General features: G+C 37.2%; 1 protein-coding gene across 1 annotated transcript in view; it reads right to left on the bottom strand.

The window, feature by feature from the left end:
* Window positions 1-704: 704 nt before the first annotated feature.
* Window positions 705-21,033, bottom strand: part of LOC145982063 (golgin-45) — a 30,467-nt gene continuing 10,138 nt past the window's right edge. Inside the window, exons 2-7 of the mRNA XM_083115654.1 lie at window positions 20,116-20,250; window positions 15,556-16,130; window positions 11,898-12,097; window positions 8,799-8,927; window positions 5,850-6,072; window positions 705-1,679 (exon numbers count right to left, since the gene is read on the bottom strand). Coding sequence (XP_082971780.1) covers window positions 1,521-1,679; window positions 5,850-6,072; window positions 8,799-8,927; window positions 11,898-12,097; window positions 15,556-16,130; window positions 20,116-20,245 — 1,416 coding nt within the window. The 5' untranslated portion in view covers window positions 20,246-20,250 and the 3' untranslated portion in view covers window positions 705-1,520. The remainder of the gene's footprint in view (window positions 1,680-5,849; window positions 6,073-8,798; window positions 8,928-11,897; window positions 12,098-15,555; window positions 16,131-20,115; window positions 20,251-21,033) is intronic.

The following is a 21,033-nucleotide window of genomic DNA, read 5'->3' as shown; positions in this document are numbered from 1 at the left end:
AGCATACACCATTGTACATATACCCCTACCAAACAACTTTATGCATTCATCATCATCTTTTATTAAGAAAACAATGTGTCATTGAGAATAGAGAAAATAATGCATGTGCATTTTACATTTTGGAAGGTATTTTAGACATTTATTATAGTTAGTGTAATTGTCTTCAGATGATAATATTGGTTGTAGAATGTTGTTAATAAAATTATATTACTGACAATCTTTGTTTTGCATCATTCTGAATAACATGAGTTTTTCTAATTTTTCTCAATGTCTTTGAGCTGATCGTGATCACAATAATTAATGTTTATTATGTGAAACTGATCAAGGACCACAAACAAATTCAGAAAACTGAAGGAAAAAAACACTATGATTGTCAAAATTATAGTTTTTCTTGTATGTACGCATTGCTTGCATGATAGAATTATTTTCCTGTAGTTTACGGTTATTACAAGCATAAGAAAACAGTTTTTCTTTGTGACGTTTCAGGAGAACACACGCTCCTTTCATCAGACATTTATTTTCATTTTGACTAAAGATATAACGGATTCTTTTTGTTTAAAAATTACTAACCATTGTTATAACTGTATCTTTAGTCAAAATGAAAATAAATGTCTGATGAAAGGAGCGTGTGTTCTCCTGAAACGTCACAAAGAAAAAACTGTTTTCTTATGCTTGTAATAACCGTAAACTACAGGAAAATAATTGTCAAAATTAACATTATGAAATTTCCAGGTTTATTAACAGTACTGTTCAGGTATAAAACCAAGTATGGTCCACTCTATACAAGTTTAGTGAAAATAGTTGTGACTTGTGAGCACTGACCAATACTGTTATTCACATAGGATAAAATTGGATTCTAAAAAAAGAATGAACTTTACAAGCTTTCTTAAGTCAACTATTGCAACCACTACCTGATGTGAAATATCAACTTAGCATGTGCTGGTTAACTCGTGAGGCACCTGTTGTTGGATATCAATCCCATACTGTGAAGAATATGATAATTTCAAAATACATACTGATATTTCCATCTTTCACTTGTATTATGCACACAGATAATTTTCTATGATGGAGACATAATTAACATTGGACCATTTTTTTTACACTGGAAGACAAAAATGTTAACCTGAAAACATAATAATTGCTTTCTCATTCTTTTCTTTAAATTACTAATCTGTGAAAACTTGTGAACAAATAAAATGTATAAATTAATGAAAATAGTAATAATAATATTGGAAATATTTCTACAAAAATCAATAGACTAAGCCCAAAAACAAACAGTATTTCTCAACAGTGGCAGTAGGCACCAAAATTGCTGGGAGAATAAACTTTATTTTTCTCAAACAAAACTGAATTAATATATATATACTTATGTAACAAGTGAAAAAGATTTAAGTTTCGTTTACCATCTCAAACTTGACTGTCTACTTATATTTTGTAAACATTACTTTTCCACTCACATTCGTTATTATTTTACAGTCACAACCCATGCACAACGATGAATAAGAAATGGATACAAATACTTAAACAAGTTTCATTTCACCGCTACAATGAGCGCAACACGAGACTGGCGTTCCTCCATGCCTAAACAGTTGACCACCCACCGCAACGGCTGCTCCCATTACAGCACTGCATGCAATATCAGGAAGGCCAGACAACAAATTGTTGTGGTTCTTAAGGAGCTGCAGAACAGAATAAGTAAATATTACTTTAGTACTATTATGTCACTTGATTCATTGTAATGATAGAAATCGACGTGATGAATTGATACAATTTACACCTCAATCACAACATGCACTAGAATAGAAATGAGGGTCAGGTCTTGGTTCTGTAAAGAATCGGTTTAAACCAATAGTGGCCGATATATTTCTATGGTCTAGGTATCTCCCAAGTCTGCAAAAACATTGCATTGCAGTTTGTATATCCAAAAAATCATGCAAAATGCATAATTTACACAAGTTTTTGCACCAACATGTGGAAAAAGTAGGTTTCATAATTAAATGACAATTAGGGCTGGACTGATATGAAAGTTTTACAAATGTCGATACGAAATTTACTGATAATGATATTCTACTGTTTCGATATAAAATTGCTAATGTGCCATGAAGAACATACATGGTTCATTCACATACTCAATTAATATATGAGCCGGTCAGAATGACAGTGGTGTAAGTCAGCAAGGGATTGTGCAGAGATAATGCCTTTGTGCAAACAGTGATAAAAAAATCAATGCCGCAGATGTAGTAGTGTAAATGCTCAAAAATGCTTGAAAATAGTACCAGATTGTATATGATGCCAGTGGATGATGTCAAAATTCATGATGAGTTGTTTAAAATAGCCGTTCATTGACTTACACCAGTGTCATCCGAAACTGTGATTGGGTATGATGAAAGGTGTTACGTTTTAGAACAACGGACGTGCCTGCAACACCGGGTAACAACCAGAGGATTGATGAGAAAAGGTGTGTACGAGTCAGCAAGAACCAACATTTCCATAGTAACAAAGAAATTTATGTTTTCTTCGTCAAGTACATGTTGACAATGTAAAGAACATAGGGGAGGAATATAACACAAATGCAAGTCAATGTTAAGTTGTCCCTGATGAAACACTACTCTTCGTCCATTTCCCCCTCGTTTGGCATTTCTTGGATGTAAGGTAAGGGACCCAAGTTGTCTTCCACAGTCGTAGTATTTAAATTGTTGAAAAATGCATGATGGATGGGTGGTTTGAACGGCAAGAGATCCATCATATCCTGTTTCTTTTTCAAGGAAATTGGCTGGCTGTCCGAGTACAACATTGTCCTCTGTATGTTTTGCAACAACACAGGGCGTCCTTTCCGTCCAGTTGGGGTGATGTCTAATGTAAAGAAATCCACAATGTCTTGAAGTGATTCCTTGTACTTAAGACTATGTGGACGCTCTTTTCCAACCCTGATCCACTGCATTTTCAGCCAGTTTACCTGATGTTTATCAGTGTTCTTCTTTCTCTTGCTGATATTCCGCTCTAAATTAGCAGTAGAATGGAACTATGCACAGGCCATAAAGTACAACCATCCGCTACCCACTGACTTACACCAATGTCATTCTCACCCACTCACCAGTTCTGTTCCGTGTGAAACGTTCGCGCTGCTCCTAGCGGCCAGTAAACGTATTCATGACTTCCATTGCTATCACACTGAATTGCCGAACCGCTCAGGAACACAAACCTGTGCGTAAGTCAGTTTCTCATTTTTTTTGACTTACACCACTGTCTTTCTGACCGGCTCATATGTAGCAGGTTTTGCCTTTGGAAATTAAATTGCTTAACCTTTAGTATGCCGCGCGGGTCTGACAAAAGTAAGCCCAATGTTGCCGAGTCTTTTTAGCACGAAATTTAAATTTGTATACTTAATGGAGAAAAATCGTAATAACTCTGGCACTATGGGACCAATCTACTTCGGATAACTTTGGAAGCACCAACCGCAAGGGAATGGGGGGAAGGGTCGCATCCCCTGAATGTCAATGAAAAAAAAACATAAAAATGTTGAGTTTACCCCCTCTTCCCATGATATTTTGGTAAGAAAACCCGAACTTTTGCCTTTTTTTCAATGAATGGACCTTTCACAACAGAATGAAACTTGTTTCATGTTTGTGGGTGCAATACAATTTGAATGAGCCAAAATGTAAATCTTTTTTTCTTTTTCTCTTTTTTACAAAAAATAGCCAATTTGCATATTACTCATAAAATCGTTATCACTCGGACACTATGGGAACAAACTACTTTGGATAACTTTGGTTTTGCAGCTAGAACATCAGCGCATGCAACCATGTAAAATTTGGAAGCCCCAACCGCAAGGGGGGGGGGTCATGGGCGGGGGCCGAATCCCACGAATGTCAATGAAAAAACATAAAAATGTGGAGTTTGCCCCCCTCTCCCCTGCTATTTTGGTAAGAAAACCTGAACTTTTGCCTTTTTTTTCAATGAATGGACCTTTCCCAAAGAATGAAACTTGTTTCATGTTTGTGGGTGCAATACAATTTCAATAATGAGCCAAAATCTACAACTCTGTTTTTTTACGAACAAGTTCAATACAGCCCAGGAAGCACAAAATGAGAAAAATACAAAACACAGTCTTCCACATTCACTGCTCAGACAGTTTCTGGTAAGGCCTCTCCTAAAAGTGCAGGGAGAAGCCTTTTCATCCGGCTTTCTTTTGTCCATGCTTCTTCCTAGCTTCCATCTGCATTCTATTTATAGATAGAGGTGACAGAAATCTAGTTTTTCTTGTATGTACGCATTGCTTGCATGATAGAATTATTTTCCTGTAGTTTACGGTTATGACAGAAATCTAACCCCCCTTCCACCCCCACCCACTTTAGCAGGACCTCCTGTTGCATGCAAGTTCCAAAAATTCAAGAACAAAGATGACCGTGTGCCTTCTCTCTGGTGAGTCACAGCATCTAAGCTTGAACGAAAACAGCGTCATAAATACCAAGCATTTATTGCTTCTCTGTCAACTCAGGACTCCAACACGTGACATGGGCATGTTGGAAGGGGGAAGTTTGGAAAACACGATTGCAAAATATGTTCCGGAAAGGACTGACAGTGTTCCCACCTCAATATACAAATATAAGTGTGGCAAACCCTCGATAATTGTATCTAAAGCTGCATGGTGCATATCTGCACCAAATTACGACAAGGCACTTACTTTTTCGTCCCATATCTGGGACAAATTTCAACTAAGGTTCATTTAATCTACAAAAACCAGAGCATGTGAATTATACATTTATATTCATAAAAACAGTAACAAGATAGTAGAATTTTACACTAAACTACAGGTTATTTATAGATATATGTCAGATCAGTAAAATTATGAATAATTTTACTAATAAAACAATTAACCAACATGCCTATATTGGCCAATACCCACAGAATACCCATTAATCTGGTAAAAAAGGTAAAAAGGTAAAGTGTTCCCCTGTGCATAGCACCACGCCATGAAGGCGTATAGGGGGTGTGGGGGTAACGCCCCACACTTTCTTGATCCGGTCGTGAGTGGGGGTGATGTGATCAGCATCACGCCCCTGACTGCCTTTACCCCCCAGGGTTTCCCCCAGGTACCCATGTTATTCGACGCTGGGTGGGCACCGGGGCCGCTTCCACCGTTAGAAAAGTTCCCGGATTTGAACCGGCCGGGGATCGAACCCGGGACCTTTAGCATGGTAGTCAGACGCGTTACCGACTGAGCCACCGCGGCCACCATTAATCTGGTCCATTCCAATATTTGGATTATATCGTATGTTATTCCTTTAATAATTAAAAAAAAAACTGGTATAGTTTTTATCACACTTGTATATTAATATTATAGACATTCTGAAAAACTTTAAAATGTTCCAATTTTTAAGCATCAGTTATCGAAGGGTAGTAGCACGAGTATTGACATCAGTAGAAGTTCGAAGTGGTATCGGCCAATCTCTGCCATTTTCAGGAACTGAGAATTATAGAAATTTTGTTTCATGACTGCATAAAGAAAATGTATTTTAAATGGTTTTGTTGATTGATTAATTTGGTCTATTTTACTTTGCACTTTTGCCACTTTGGGCTAATTGCGAAGATAAGGATGATGTGATGAAATTGGTGAAAATACACTCACCAAGAAAACCCATGGCCAGGCCTGGGACTCAAACCCAGCTTCGTAGCATGCTGGGCTAACCACTCTGCCATGAAGGTTGGCACGAGGCCAAATTAAAATCTTCAAGGTAGATATGTGCATAAATTTCCGCATCATTTGACTTGGGGTGTTCATTTTCAAGAGATGACGTATAAATAAAGCTTTTATGATCTCTTCAGTAATCTTTCATGAAATGATTTACCTGTTCTGCCATTTTCTCAGCACAAGTTTGCATGTCTAATCCTGTGACGTCAACTTCTTTCTTCTTCATGTTGTTTTGTGAACCTAACAAGTGTAACTGCAATGATTCGCTGAGTTTCAAATTTCCCGCTGCCAAATCTATCATATTAGTGCTTGGAAGATCACATTTCCTTGTGCTGTGGCCGGATACAGGATCAAAATTGTCACAGAGTACCTTCAGGTTCCTGTAAACAAAGCAAGTTTTTGCCTATCATATGTAACGAATGAATTTGTATCAAGCAATATGTTTAAAATAGCAAAGAGGTTTCAGAATATCTACTTTACGTATTCACTTATTACCATACAGAATTTTTAAAAACTGATAATTTTCACAGGGACTATATTGAGATTGTAACCCACCAAGAAATCACATTGATACATAAGATGAACAATTCAAAACCAGGGATGGACCAATAAGAAATTTTCTCCTGATATTGATAAAATACAAATATAAAATTTACTTTTTCTGATAACCACTAGAAGAATTGCAAACAATCCATGAATATTTCATTAACTTCCTTAATTACATGTAATCACACCACAATAATAGATTCAAATAAGAAAAGAAACTGCGTATTTATACATTTACTTTACAATATGAAGTTATATTAATAAACAATAACAAAATGACAGATTTTTCACTTAATTAGAAGCAATTTTTAGAAATACAGAATCAATCAAATTATTGCCAAATTTACCAACAAAATGATATATTAACATGAATATATCAGCTGATTAATGAATCCCACAGTATTATACAATTTATAATCATTTATTCTGCTACTGTGATACTGCAGTAAAATTTTGCTGCCAGGTGACTTTTTTGGTCAACATTATCCAAATATTCTTCCCTTCCCCTTAATTCTCTAGTTCCTACATTGAATATGTCAGTTGCATGGAACAAATAAAATAGATTTTGCAAACAAAATTTTGAACATATTTTTACAGTAAGGGACTGACAATACTCAAAGTGGAAATTATTTTGTGGGTATGCTTTATTCAAATCTTGAGGATTGGCTTGGACATTGTTGTCTAGTTTAATACTACATTCCCGCCCATAAATAACCATGGTCGTTTTAAAGTATGTGCTTGAATTTGCCCGCAAACGACTAAGGTCGTTTCACTGCTGGCATTTTCTCCCCCGTGTTGATTGGCGAAGGAAAAGGGGTGCACCATGTGACTTTGGGGATAGGTGCGTTGCACTACCAGAGACAGCATATCTGGGCTGGCAAATTACTGAGGGCTCCAGGGGGCCCAACAGCCTCTGGGGTGCCAATTTGAAAAACTCGAAAATTTAAGATTGTGGTCACATTTTTAGGTAAGTTTGGATTCAGAAAATGCCTCGACTGGTCGTTTAAATGTCCCTCTCAGAGCTGGGCGTGAACGTGTTAATAATGTGACAATGACGCAGGTTAAGAGAATGCTACGGTAAAACAATCCAGCAACACTCAGACAAAAACAAGAACAAAAATACATCATAGATACAATGAAACTCAACGGATATCCACCAACTGTGCCATCCACAGCCAAATAGACATACCTCTCTGGGTTATCAGAAAAGATAAGAAGATATGGTTACAAATTACAACTTAGGACATAACTCAACAGCAAGAAAACACTTGGATGTGAATGTGGGTGAGCTTACATAGGAGAATCAGGATGTACTATAGAGAAGAGGATACATGAACACAACTAGCAGACACGCAAAAGGTGAAATAGGTGAATATGAATGGAATGAATCACATAAAATTAAATGCAACAATATAACATTTTTACACAAAGAACATAATTGGAATCCAAGAAAAATCAAAAATGCAGCCATCATAGCAATGGCCCAAAACCCTACAAGTCATCTCAATGTAGAATTCAAACAAATATGGCCCCCTCTCCTCACAAAATACAAATAGTAGAATAAGCAGAGCAAATATTAGTGGGGCATTCCAGCATTACGTGTGTGACATTTTACACACAAAATTTAAGGTTCTAGAAATGAGATTGGATTAAAATATTCATAATTAACCGATTTCATAGAATTATGAAGTGTTTCGAGGCACCTGCTAACAAATGAAAAAAATATTGAGTATGATGACATAGCCTGAATGCGTGAAAAGCATTAACGAAAAGTGCGTTACGTGTGACACTTTAAAAATGTAGCAAATTTTGACTTCATTTGTGTGTGAAGCATGTAGGCTGCAGATGCTAGTAACTTTTGTTGGTGAAATGTGTAAATTATATGCATTCACAAACCTTAATGCAATTAAAAAACAATAATAATTTCCATATTAATTCATTTTGATATTTGCATGGCGTAGGACCACTTATCGTTGAATGCCCCTAGTACACCATTCTGGGGGGTGCAGTGTAATAGTTGGTTAGTGTGTAGGATTTGTAGTAAAATCACAGCCTGTTGTAGGTTGATCCCCAGCACCATAAAAAATAAATTGTTCCCCTGAAGATGAGGGACGATGTGTTATCTTGAAATTTAGTGTTAGAATAATACAATAAACACTACACAACGGATAATGTCCAGTTAACACTGCATGCTAATCAAGAACCACTGTCACTAACATTGAAAGAATTATTTGTTATCTCCCAGACTTTAAACACTGTTGACAGAAACATCCTGAAGAGCACAATAAAGAAAGAGCCAAAAGTTTAACACAATGAAGTGTAGGTTCATTAAAAAAGAGGGGAAAAAAAAACAAGTTGGCACAAATGTAAATTTAATATTTTCGTATGATGACCTTAGTCTCCCCTCACTAGCTATTTAAAAACAGACAATTTTTACTACTGTATTGAAATAACTTTTAAACTTGTCAATTGTAGTTCACCACCACCACCACCACAACCACCACTATTACTAGTAGTACAACAACAATTATAATAATAATTAGAGCATTTGATAATTTACCTGTATGCATGCAGAAGTGTTTCTCGTACTTTTACTCGCTCCTCTAGTAAGCGCTTCATGGTTTCTTGTAAATCAGTTGCTTTCTGTGAGAGAGCTGCTTTCCATCGTGCTAGTTCTTCTACCATCAGGCTAGGAGAGAGAGCGAGAGACAACAGCCATTAATCAATATATTTTTAAGCCAAAAAAGCATCTTAACAAAAGATTACAGTATATCCCTTTGTTGAAAAACAAGCTGTAACATCTCCAGAACACGAAAAAGTATATACAGTGGAACCCCAATTTTACTTTCCCAGATTTTACATTTTCCAACATTATAAATATCTAATCTTGATGGTTCCAACATAGCAAAGTGTCATAAAATTTTCCTCGATTTTACATTTCCCCGCATTTTAAGGTTTTCCAGCTCGATCCCCAGAAAAACGTAAAATCAAGGTTCCACTGTATGTATTCAATTTTAGAGAAATCTCTCACACTTTCTGTTCAATGTTATGAATAATTCATTAACCTATTTATTTAATTATGCAACCATAAATTATGTAAATTATTAAATGCCTGAAAGATAAGAGCAAGGTAATCAGACAGATCAAACCTGTATTGCCTTCTGAAACACATCTCCTATTCTTGATTTTCTGGAATAAGATATATCAAACCTGCAGTTTGAATCGTAGGAATGAACCGATATGAAATTTTGGGCCAACATCAGTAAAGTACTGTTATAAAATTTACTGATCTGATATACAATGCAAATGGTTTATCAACATTCTTAATTAATGTATATAAACAGGTGACCGCAGTGGGTTTTGTCTTTCAAAACGGAACTGTATATTTAGACATTGGCAAACCTAGGCCAAATAAATATTATATTTATATCCTCAAAAATTATGATAAAATGGCAAAATATTGCAATAAATTAGGTTACTTGTAGATAAATATATTAGTAATGTAATCAATAAGCCAATAGTTTGATATGAATTTTGCATTTTGTGTTACCATATTTACTCATGTATCCAAAATGTTTGCTCCCAAAAACTGTGGTATGTATTATGAATGGAATAATTCAGACATCCAACATGAAACCACACATGTTTTCACTATACCACTGTGTATAACATGTATGACGGATATTTTTCTCAACTTCCGATAGGGCATGAAATTATAACCACAGTGAATAGCATAATCACCAAGAAGATTTAGACATTTATCGTACCGATGCACCAGCTTTCCAATACACTCTGCAAAGAAAGGTGCCGCCTGTCTGTTGAGCCAGGCTTGCTGAAGCTCCGCATTAGTTGGGAAGCACCATCCTCCCAAACACTTAATCATCAGCGGGAAAAGGTGGGAAGTCACTCGGCACCTGGTCTGGATTGTAGGGAGGGAGATCAAACACTTCCAAGTGGATTCGTTGAAGAAGGTCTTGGGTTGATGCACCAACATATGGCTGGGCATTCTCATGAAGCAAGACAATGCCCGAAGACAGCTCATTCGATGGTGAATTTGCGCTGCATTGTGCCCCTCTGCCTGTAGAAATTGTATCACACTACGCACCTAGCACTTGGCGGGAGAGTCGATTGTAGCAGACATCTCTACGTGCCCATCGCTCAGCTTCAACTGAAGCGTTGGCCTTGGCAGTGGTGGTGGTAGTAGCAGGGGGAACGCCAATCACTCTGCGGGATGCACCGCTACCTCACACATCATGGGCCTCCTGGCAGTACCATCAAAGGTTGAAAAAAAAATTGCCCTCGTATATATCAACAGGGAAATACAAATTACCAGGTTGGATTTCTTTAGTACTATTAATTTTTAAAAAGACACTATGAAAGTGAAATGACCATTTCCCATGGAGTCATTCCATGTGAAATCAACACAGCCCCCAACTTGACCATCACCGATTTTCATGAAATTTGGGGAGTTGAAACTATGCATGGAACTTAGTAACTATGGAAATTTTTAGTCTAGTTTGTCTTGTAATTGTTAAATTATTCAAGGTCAAAGTTTGCATAAATTGACACTTTTGAGCCCGCTTAGCTGTACTAAATGTGCTGTAACTCCGCCCCTATTTCACGTAGAAAGATCAAATAAAGCTTATTGTACAGGGAATTGAACAAGCTATCCAGTGATAGATAACTAGCCTACCTTTGGATAAAAATATAATTTTGTCATGTGGCCTTTCCGAGACTGCAATGGGATCAGAATATAAAAAATATTATGTTTAACTATGTGACTGATAAAAGCCCCATTATATGAACTATGACGAGTTAAATGTCCCTTAACACCCCCTACAAAATGTAAAGGAGTTATCCTGGGTATAATTGGTCATGAAAGAAATAGGTTAGGCACAGGGAGATCCCTAGCCGTGTGTGTCAAGCGCAGGTCCGGCATATTATTGACCGCCATATTGAATTCAACGCAAAAAATTCAAAGGAAATGGGGTGATGTGATATATCAAATCAGGCTAGAATTTCACGAGAAATGAAGTGACGAAGGCATTTTGAGCCAGATCCACCTCCCGTCACACGGGATGCGTATCAGCAGTATTTGTCAGGCAAGAAATAATAGAAAATAACTTCCTGAGCTCTGAAAATCCATAACGTAATTTGATCTTGCTTTCTTCTACTAGTGAATAAACAATGTGGTTCAAGAAGTGAAAGTTTTGGGATGCTAAACACAGTGGAGGGAGAGGCATGGGTTGGTGATTCATTGTATAGACAAGACTATATTCTCCTCTTGGTCCACAAGATCAAGGTGACTCATTGAATAGTTATGATGTCATTTGCTCTTGATCAGCATTAGCAACAGCTTTACGACCTACAACTAAGAAAGCCATTTCTTGAATCTGAATTGTGCTGCACATTATATACAACACAATTGTTTGTCGCTCTTCCCCATCATAACCCACAGTGCGCATTATATGCACAAGGGAATTATACATGCATAAACAAGGTATTTTGCATCACTTTACATGCCAGGACTGTTAACTGGGTAAATAAGTGGCAAGATCAAAAGATGACTGTTTAATGTGCTCAGAGTATTGTTAAAACTGTCACATATCTAATTTATTTAGTCATATTGGTTGGATTATAAACTTGCTGTTTATTATACCTGCTTGCAAGGAATTTGCTTCTCCACACTTCACACTGTCCAGCTAGCCACTCAGTCTGCTCCTGATGTGTTGACAGACGCTGGGCTGAATTCAGAAGAGCCCTTGCTAGCTGAAGCTTATCTTCTGTCAAAATATGCACTCGAGTTTCTAAGTCTTCTCCAACTGCAGCAACTAATAAGTTTTTGAGTTCTCCATTTACCTAGAAATAAAAAGAGGGAAAAAAGTTAATATTTCTATTTTTTTAACATTGCTTTTCTGCCACTTTGGTTAATCATGATGATGAGGATGAATGATGAGGAAATGAAATGGATGATGGGACATACCCTATGATACTATGATACATCCTTGACTTGATCAGGGCTCGAACCTGGGGTCTCTGGCTTTGTAGCATGTTACACTTAGCACTCCACCATGGAGGTCAATGAAATTTTGTGTTAAGTTAGGTTAGCTTAGCATAATCAGATCTGGACCTACAGTTTAGAGTAGGTCTGAACCTTTGAAGAATGGGGACGTCCACACTGCTTAAAGTTTATAATTTAATAGAATATATATTTTTAAGTTACCATATATGCCGGCATATATGAACAAATTTTTGACGAAAAAGCTATATCACTGAATATTATAATTAATTTACAGTATTTTAAACATAAAGTAATATACAGGGTGTCTCAAAAGTAATAGCGCAAACTGACACAGGTGAAAGTACACAATAATAGAAGCAAAAAGTCTCGGTAAACATGGATCTGCAAACGAGCCATTTTCGAGATAATCGCAAATGTGTGATTACTAGAGCTAGGAATTTTAGGTGCTGCACCTTAAATTTTTTTGTATGAAAATAGGTAAAAAAGTGACCCATCCCCAAGATAAGCACGTATTGAACTCTACTCATGGTGTTTCGGTTGCACCTTTTTCACAATCTCAGAACCTTTTCCACCTTTTTCACAATCTCAGAACCTTTTGCAGCTTTTTCACAATCTCAGAACCTTTTGCACCTTTTTGCCCTTTTTGCATCTTTATCATTTTTTTTAAATACAACTCGCGCGCTCTTTAACCCCACCCACATTTGAGGCACGGCTTCTTGGCACGCGATTCTTGTTTACTGCACAACAATGAATTGGCTTTCTTCAGTTATTGGACGTTAATGTAGTAAGCACGTGGACTTTAAACAGTGCCAACAATGATGCGTTACAATTGCTAGAAGTTGTGCTCATTTTGTCCTATGCTGTATTGTTTACGAATTGTTGTAGGAAAGCTGTTTTGTTTTAGTTTCCTTCTCCCATCTCAGCGAGCAAAGTAACTGCAGTCTGTGATCGATGCATTGGATTTGCTTGTTCACCATGCCAAAACATAAAGTAAATGTTGTGAAACTGCAGGACATTGTTAAACAGTTTAGCGGTGACGGCATTGAGAGTGATGGATCCTGTTCTGAGGTGTGATGTGTGTGATATTTCTATTGGTGTTGATGACAAACACCAACGCAGTCGGGTTGTGCAGCATCTACAAAGTGAGAAGCACGTCAGGAATAAAGAACTACGAGATGGTAAAGGTGGGAAGCGACAGCAATTTATTGGTGAGGCGCTTGCATCTTCGAGTTCCAGAAATACAAGTGAATTTTTCAGTGAGACAGCAAGGACATTTATAGCGTGTGGAATACCTCTTTCGAAACTTAACAATCCTGTCATGAAATCATATTTGCAAAAATATACTGGGAAGTCAGTTCCAGATGAGAGCACCTTAAGGAAATCTTACCTTCAACATCTTTATGAAGCTACAATCTCGCAGATCAGGCCAGTCTATTTCATACTAGATGAAACCACAGATAGGCAAAACAGGTACGTTTTGAATATTTTAGTAGCACCTCTCAATGCACATCAAGTGAAACCCATGCTTTTAAAAACTTATTTTCTTGGCAAAACAGATGATGCAAGTGTAATGCAAAGTTTCAATGATGCATGTTTTGTATTGTGGGCGGAGGGCGTAAAATATGATAGTGTGTGGTTAGTTCTTACAGACCAAGCATCTTACATGTTAGCTGCATTCTCTAATCTGAAGAATATGTATCCTAACTTAAAACATGTGACCTGCATTGTTCATGCTTTGCATCAAGTTTGTGAAGCTCTTAAAGATGAATATACATATGTGAACGAATTTGTTTCTAGCATTAAGAAAATACTGAAAATGGCTCCTTCTAGAATACAGAAGTACATAGATATTATGAAACTTCCACTACCACCCTCTCCCATCCTCACTAGATGGGGTACATGGTTAAAAGCTGCAGTGTTTATTTGCAATCATTTCCATACAATATCGAAATTTTTAGATGCTTTGCCTAGTGATTCCTCAGCTGTAGAAAAAGCCAAAAAACTTGCACTTAAACAGGAATTGCAAGATGAACTCTATATTGTACATGGCTTCTCTTTCCTTACTACTGCAATCACAAAACTGGAGGAGCAGTGTCCTGAAAAGGAAGCACAGTGGGCTGTTTTGATGAATGTGCAACGAGAGCTGCAAGGGGTCGGGAAAGAGAAGTTAGAACAAAGTGTAGCCAAAAACCCTGATGTTCAAGAAGTCGCAACCAACAAGGATGTGGATTACCGGTTGAAAACAAAATACGCACCACTTGTGTCTGTTGACGTTGAACGTTCTTTTTCAACTTACAAGTGTCTGCTTAGTGACCGCAGATGTAGCCTGACTCAGAACAACATAGACATTTTGAATGTAATCTATTTTAACAGTTTTCTAGATGACTAATTCTAAGCAAGTAAGAAGAAGCGTGTTTTCCTTCATGTCGCTTTCTAATGTATCAGAGAATTTTCTTTGCTTAGTTATATTAAACGATTTAAAACCAGAGAATACTCTGTGTTTATCCAGACAAGTTGAATCATATATGTATGCACTGCTCACAATAAATTTTACATCTGAAAATTAGCACCTATTTTAGCACCTTTTTTGCACCTTTATTGACAAATTTTTGCACCTAAAATTCCTAGCTCTGGTGATTACAAGCCGCCACTGACTTCATTGTTGGTAAACATCGTCCTAGTTGGTATAATGCTAATAATGTGTGTGAATGTGTGGTTAGAAGCAGTCACTTGCGAATGCAAGGAAGACATTGACTGTTAACATGTGATCAGTAAAAGTGCCGTAGGGATTCTTTTTTAATAAGTGTAACAGTGGGATTTTAATAGGGGAAAATTTTACATAGTGTTTTTTTTTAAAAAAAGTACGATCAGTTGTAATGGAATCCCAATATTTTATCCTATCCATGTAAACCTAATCCTTGCCTATTGCTATTGACGAAGCTTCGTGGGCAACCGTGAAGCCGATAAACCGACCTGAAGAAGGGGACAGTGGTCCCTGAAACGTTGTCAATTACTCAACACATACTCACTGAACGTAAGTAAAAATAACAAGTATTTTATTTTATTTATTGTTTATCAAGTGAGTAAGTCGCACGTAACCTGAAAAATGAATTCAAGATATATATACTTGGTTTTTCAATAATATAACATGATAATTTAGAAAAAATTGTTGGTCATTACTTTTGGTCTGATCCTCGTACAGAACTGAATCAAGAAGTATGCAAACCTTTAGTGTTAATGATATAATAAAAGTCAGCTTTGCAAATTAATGTAAATATAATGGATATCTACTCACCTGAGCCTGAAATTTCAATTGACTCTCCAACTGAGAATTTTCTTCTTTCAGTTGCTTGATTTCATCATCCAGCAACTTACGCTCCTTCTCCCACTCACACACACTAACAGATGTCTCATCCATTCCACCATTACTCGACACAATTGCCTCCTTAGCAGTTTCTACTGGTACAGCACAGGCTATAAGCAATGGAACATCAGACTTAATGGAACACTTTTTCTCCCTTGATTTGTTCTTCCTCTCAGGAGGAATGATCGGGTTGACGGCAGCCTTGTATGGCTCGTACGGAACGAACTTCGGCTCCTTCCCCTTAAGGCTTCCAAGAACAATCTTATCCTTTCTAGGATGGCTGACGGTTTTTGGCACTAAATTAACAATTTTTCCCGTGATAACAGGAGGTGGTTTAGAGAAGCTCGCTGATTTCTGAGGTCTATAGAGTAGAGTATCTCCGAGGGTTGTGTGACTAATTTTGGCAACGGGTGGTGAAGTCACCTGAGGTTCAGTCTTTTCATCTATGTTTTCCATTCCATCACCTTGCGTTCTCACAGGAGATGGTAATGCATGCTTTGTTTTCACTGAAAATAGTAATAAACATAATGATAATGCATAGATAATGTCTCATGTCATTATAGTATGTGCTAAAATTAAACTCGGAAGCAGTTTACGTAATCTTTTCTGCCACTTTTGGCTAATCAAAAATATGAGGATGAGTGATCAGATGATGAAATGAATGAATGGACACTCACAAAAGAACACCCATGCCCAGCCTGGGATTCAAACCCGGGACATCTGGCATTGTACTGCACTGTGCTAACCATTTTACCATGGAGGTCGGTAAAGGTGTTGCTTGAAGTGTAACCGTAAGTTACTTTCTGCTCGAAATTTTTTTGCAAACAATTTGTACCTAACTAATTATCGTTAATTGTAATGCTCTACTTATGTTTCTGGTACATAACATACATTTTTATATATTTATATAATTACAACAAATTAATTATGGTAAAAAAAGCCAGCTTTCCTTGAATGATTTTAATTTTAAAAAAAGTTCATATGCTAGCCACAGTACTTTACATGTGGTGGCAAAATTCCACTTGCACCTATTTCTCTCTTCCATTCCAAGCTCAACAAGATCCACTCCCTAGGCAATGATTTCTTTTAGCTCAACAACCACGTTTCAAATTAATGCAGCAATCCACTCACAACAATGATGTCTTTGCACTCAATTAGAAATGAGGAAATTCAATAAAGAGTGGATGTTCTAAACTTAGCATGAAATGAAGACTAGCTCCGTTAACTTATGTGATTTTATAAAAATCCTTTCACCTAAACATCCAAAGAAGACCCATAGTTGGACACAGAGTTGTCAAATTTAGTTCATCCGCCACCATGTTACAAAGGTTCAAGGTAACAATTTAAGTGTCATAATGTAACAAAAAAATAAGGAAACATTCACCAGACACTGGAAAGGTTCAAATTTTTGCAGCCGGGAGCTGCACCATCATGCCTAGAAAAAAAAAGGATGTGCTCATGGAAGTGATTAATATTTTCTTCTCAAATCGTAACTTTGCCCTGAAACAGTGCTTTTCAAAGTTGTTGTACCTCACTACCCTGGCTTGACTTTGCCATGCTCCATTTCAACTATATTGTTATCACAGAAGATGACTTTGACAGATGATGAACATGAATAATGTTAAACTATACAACACAGAGAAAGTAGGACTGAGCTGATATCGATGCCGAGGTATCAATATTGGCTGTATCAGTGGATTTGGTATAAGTTGGTATTTATTCATCAATACTCGCAGATACTTTTAAGGAGTTTCGCTATTTCAGAGTCCAGAAAAATGCCTATCACTACACTTTCACAGTCTAAACATCCTGAAAATTAGGAAAAATTCTGTGAATACTGCGTATCATGCCCAAGGCATGACTCGAATCCGGGACCCCGGGTGCCATAGTCCGATAGCCTAATCATTTCATAAAAAGGGCCCGAGTATGAAAGAAGCTGGAAAGAGCTTCTTTCAAGCAAATGCCACCTGCGATCTTCAGCGGATGTAAAAAACCGCTGATACGAATTCTTCCGGAATTGCAGGAAGATACTGCAAACACAGCCTTACGCTGAAAGCACCGTTATTGAGAGACGCGGTCTCTCAACGGCCGAAGTTCGAATTTCGTTTAAATAGCTCGGGAGAATATTTCTCTCCCCAGTCGGTATCTGAAATCTATCGCGTGCACAGTTAGCGCATCGGAATTATACAAGTTGTTGAACTAAGTAAGTTATGGCGTGATTAGTTGTTACCAAACGTTACAAAAGGAGTTACAGCGAGGAGTAGTATGCTATCGGAAATGAGTTTTATTTCAGGAGAGTTCATCAGAGTTTCATCAACGAACCAGAGTGTCGATCGTCACTTCCAGATCTACAGGTAACGAACGTTCCTCTATCCTTGTCTTTCATTCTCTCACACCCTTGCCAGACCAGTCAATTATAGTGTTTAAAGTTAATCGTGAGTGTTCTTATTTCACGGGGCTAGCCCCCTTGCTTGGTTAAGTGTAGACGTAGCTTTTCAGAGTTATACACCCTCTTACGATACACCTCTCGCAGCCAAATAACTTCGAATATCAGGCTTCACACAGCCTATCTTCGATCCCCCCCTCTTAGACTTTGTACGACTGTGAAAAAATGGATTCTTTTCATTAAATGACATTTTGATATTCTGATTTAATTCTTGAATGTTTTAGAGTAAAACTGGTAAATTGATGCACATAATTGCAGTGGAATACCTACACATTAACCTGCGATCGGTCACTGGTGAGAGCAACCTCACTTTCAATTTCAATTAAGTGCCATTTTAACAGTATTTAAAGTATTGGCCTGTGGTGCTCTCTAGCTGACTTTTACATTGTGATCACATTCTAAAGATAATGATGTAAACAGCAGTATGAAAGAGACCATTGCTGTGGAATGGGTGTTGTCAGAGTGAGCACAGAGCTTACCCTGACATTCTTACATCTTTTTCTTATTTAGATTTGTGCATTATTTAGTCAAGTCTACACTGTTTCAAGTGAGTTTTTGTACCTATATGTTTTTGCCGTGATAATAGAAAATACAAAAGTGTCCAAGTGATTTTATATCATATCAGATTTGTGGAGCACAGATGGAACTGTCTCAGAGTTCCTCAGAGCAGCTATGAGATTTTTGTTGGGGCTTAGAGCTTTTCACTTCAACAATTTATTACGCTGCTTGAAAACAAATAAACATTTTAAAACAAAAATAGGAATTGTAGCTTTAATGGCGACGTGATTCGAACAAGTGTTCTTGGCTTACCAGCCAGGTTAAATTGGAGTTAGCTTTCAATTTCGAGCAGTAAGTAAGTACCGAAAGGGTGTAAAAAATAAAGTAAAATAGTTTTACCTTTTTTATTTGCATTGCATTCTACAGACCTTAAACTACTTTTCTACATAGTTTCCACCATTGTTCAAGCATTTGTCATAGCGTGGGACTAGTTTTTGTATCCCATCATCATAGAATGTTCCCGCCTGTGACGAAAGCCATGCATGCACTGCTGCTTTGACGTCATGATCCTCGTCGAAATGCTGACCAGCAAGAAACTTCTTCAGATGAAGAAAGAGATGGTAGTCACTTGGTGCCAAGTCAGGGCTGTTGGCGGATGAACAAATTGTTCCCAGCCGAATGACATGATGACATTTTGAGTTTGTTGGGCAGTATGCGGATGAGCATTGTCATGAAGCAACACAATGCCTTCTCTAAGCATTCCGCGTCTTTTGTTTTGAATTGCACGATGCAGCCGGATTAATGTGTCACAGCAGGCATCTTTGTTGTTGGTCTGTCCTCTACGCAAGAATTCAACCATTCTTGCATTGAGAAAACAAATCACAGACCGGACTTCACAGTCGGCGGGCCGATTGATTTTCTTGAACATTTCAAACCTTCAGAAAACTATGAAGAAAAAGCATGACCTGCTCCCACGCGTGCCTGTGGCTAACTACCGGATGAAGGATGTCAGCGAGAACTCACACGGTCGCGACTGCATCGCTACAGCGGCAATATTTGCAAACGGTACTTACTTTACGAATATGCCTCGTACATTGCTCTCATCATTAGGGAATCAGGGAAGCTAAAGCTGATATAACCTGGCTGGTAACCTGAGAACACTTGTTTGAATTATAAAACAAAAATGTAATAAAGAAGAAGGGATATAATAAACAGATCATCACAAGTTGAATAGATTCTCTTGAGCTATCGACCAAGAGAATCTATTCATCATTCGTCGCCAGGAAAGCTTCAAGTCTTAGTACAAAAAATAAATTTTGAAAAATCAAAATGGGATGAAATATGTCTTACAAGCAAGGGTGTGTCGTGACTAATCCTGGGTTAATATTAATTAATACATGGAACAATATTTAATTGTTACAATCTTCAAGAATAATATCAGTATTGAGAAATGGTAAGAGGATCAACATAAGTATTGATATCCGTTCAAAGCAGTATAAACTCAGCCCTAAAACCAAAGAAATATGTAAATAAAATAGTGAACTAACCTTCGATTGGTTCCAGCATTTTAGTGTATTTCTGAAATTCTAGGTCAGACGTGTGGATACCGTTAAGATCTTGTTCAGTTTTGTTTTCTGTTACTTCTTCTGTTGCATCATCTACAAAAATATTGCCCATAGAACCTACAATATAACAATATGCAAATCAAGGAACAATAAATAAACATATCTGTACAACACATATTGATATTATGTAATCTATCATGAGCAACATGGCTTAAAGTTGGCAAAAGTAAGATATAAATAAAATATACATAAACAGAATTTTTATTCTACAGCGAACAGAACTTATGAATATAATCAGAAGTTAGAAAAGGCAATTTGAAAAGGTTGAAAAAGAACTGAAATATTACATGACAATATCTAACACAGTCAATATTTCAATTTTTGTATAATCTTAAGTACTATTTTCTATACATATTTGTAGAGTTACAAATTTATTTCTATAAGTTATGTTACAAGCTGGGTTTGTCACATTGCAATCAGATAAAATTGGCTGTTCTGATTGGAGAAGTGCAATTTCTAATTACTATAAGGACTGGTGGGAAGGGGGATAGTAGCCGATCTCTAGATGAACACCGGGATAGTTCATCTGGGGGTTGGCAGTGTTGCAATATCTTCCTCTCATACAGACACATTGCCATCTTTAAGATTTTTCTGTTTACTAAAGTCTGTTCTCTCTTTTCAGGTTCATTTATACAGCTCCTATCTTCCAGTTCTGGGTGGAATTTTGGTGAGTATGTTTAATATTTTGTTGTTTTTATTTCAGTGTGTCTGTCCGACAAAAAGACAGGTGACCTGTTAACATCTGGATGATTTCCGGCGCTCACCTTGAGAGCGGGGCCTATTAAAAGGGTTGGTGGGAGGGAGGAGAGTAGCCGATCTCTAGATGAACACCGGGATAGT

This window comes from Lepisma saccharinum, chromosome 30 (assembly GCF_977018435.1).
Source record: "Lepisma saccharinum chromosome 30, izLepSacc3.1, whole genome shotgun sequence".
Lineage (NCBI taxonomy): Eukaryota > Metazoa > Arthropoda > Insecta > Zygentoma > Lepismatidae > Lepisma > Lepisma saccharinum.
Note: the sequence above shows the minus strand (reverse complement) of the source record. Positions and strands in the feature narration are given on the sequence as shown.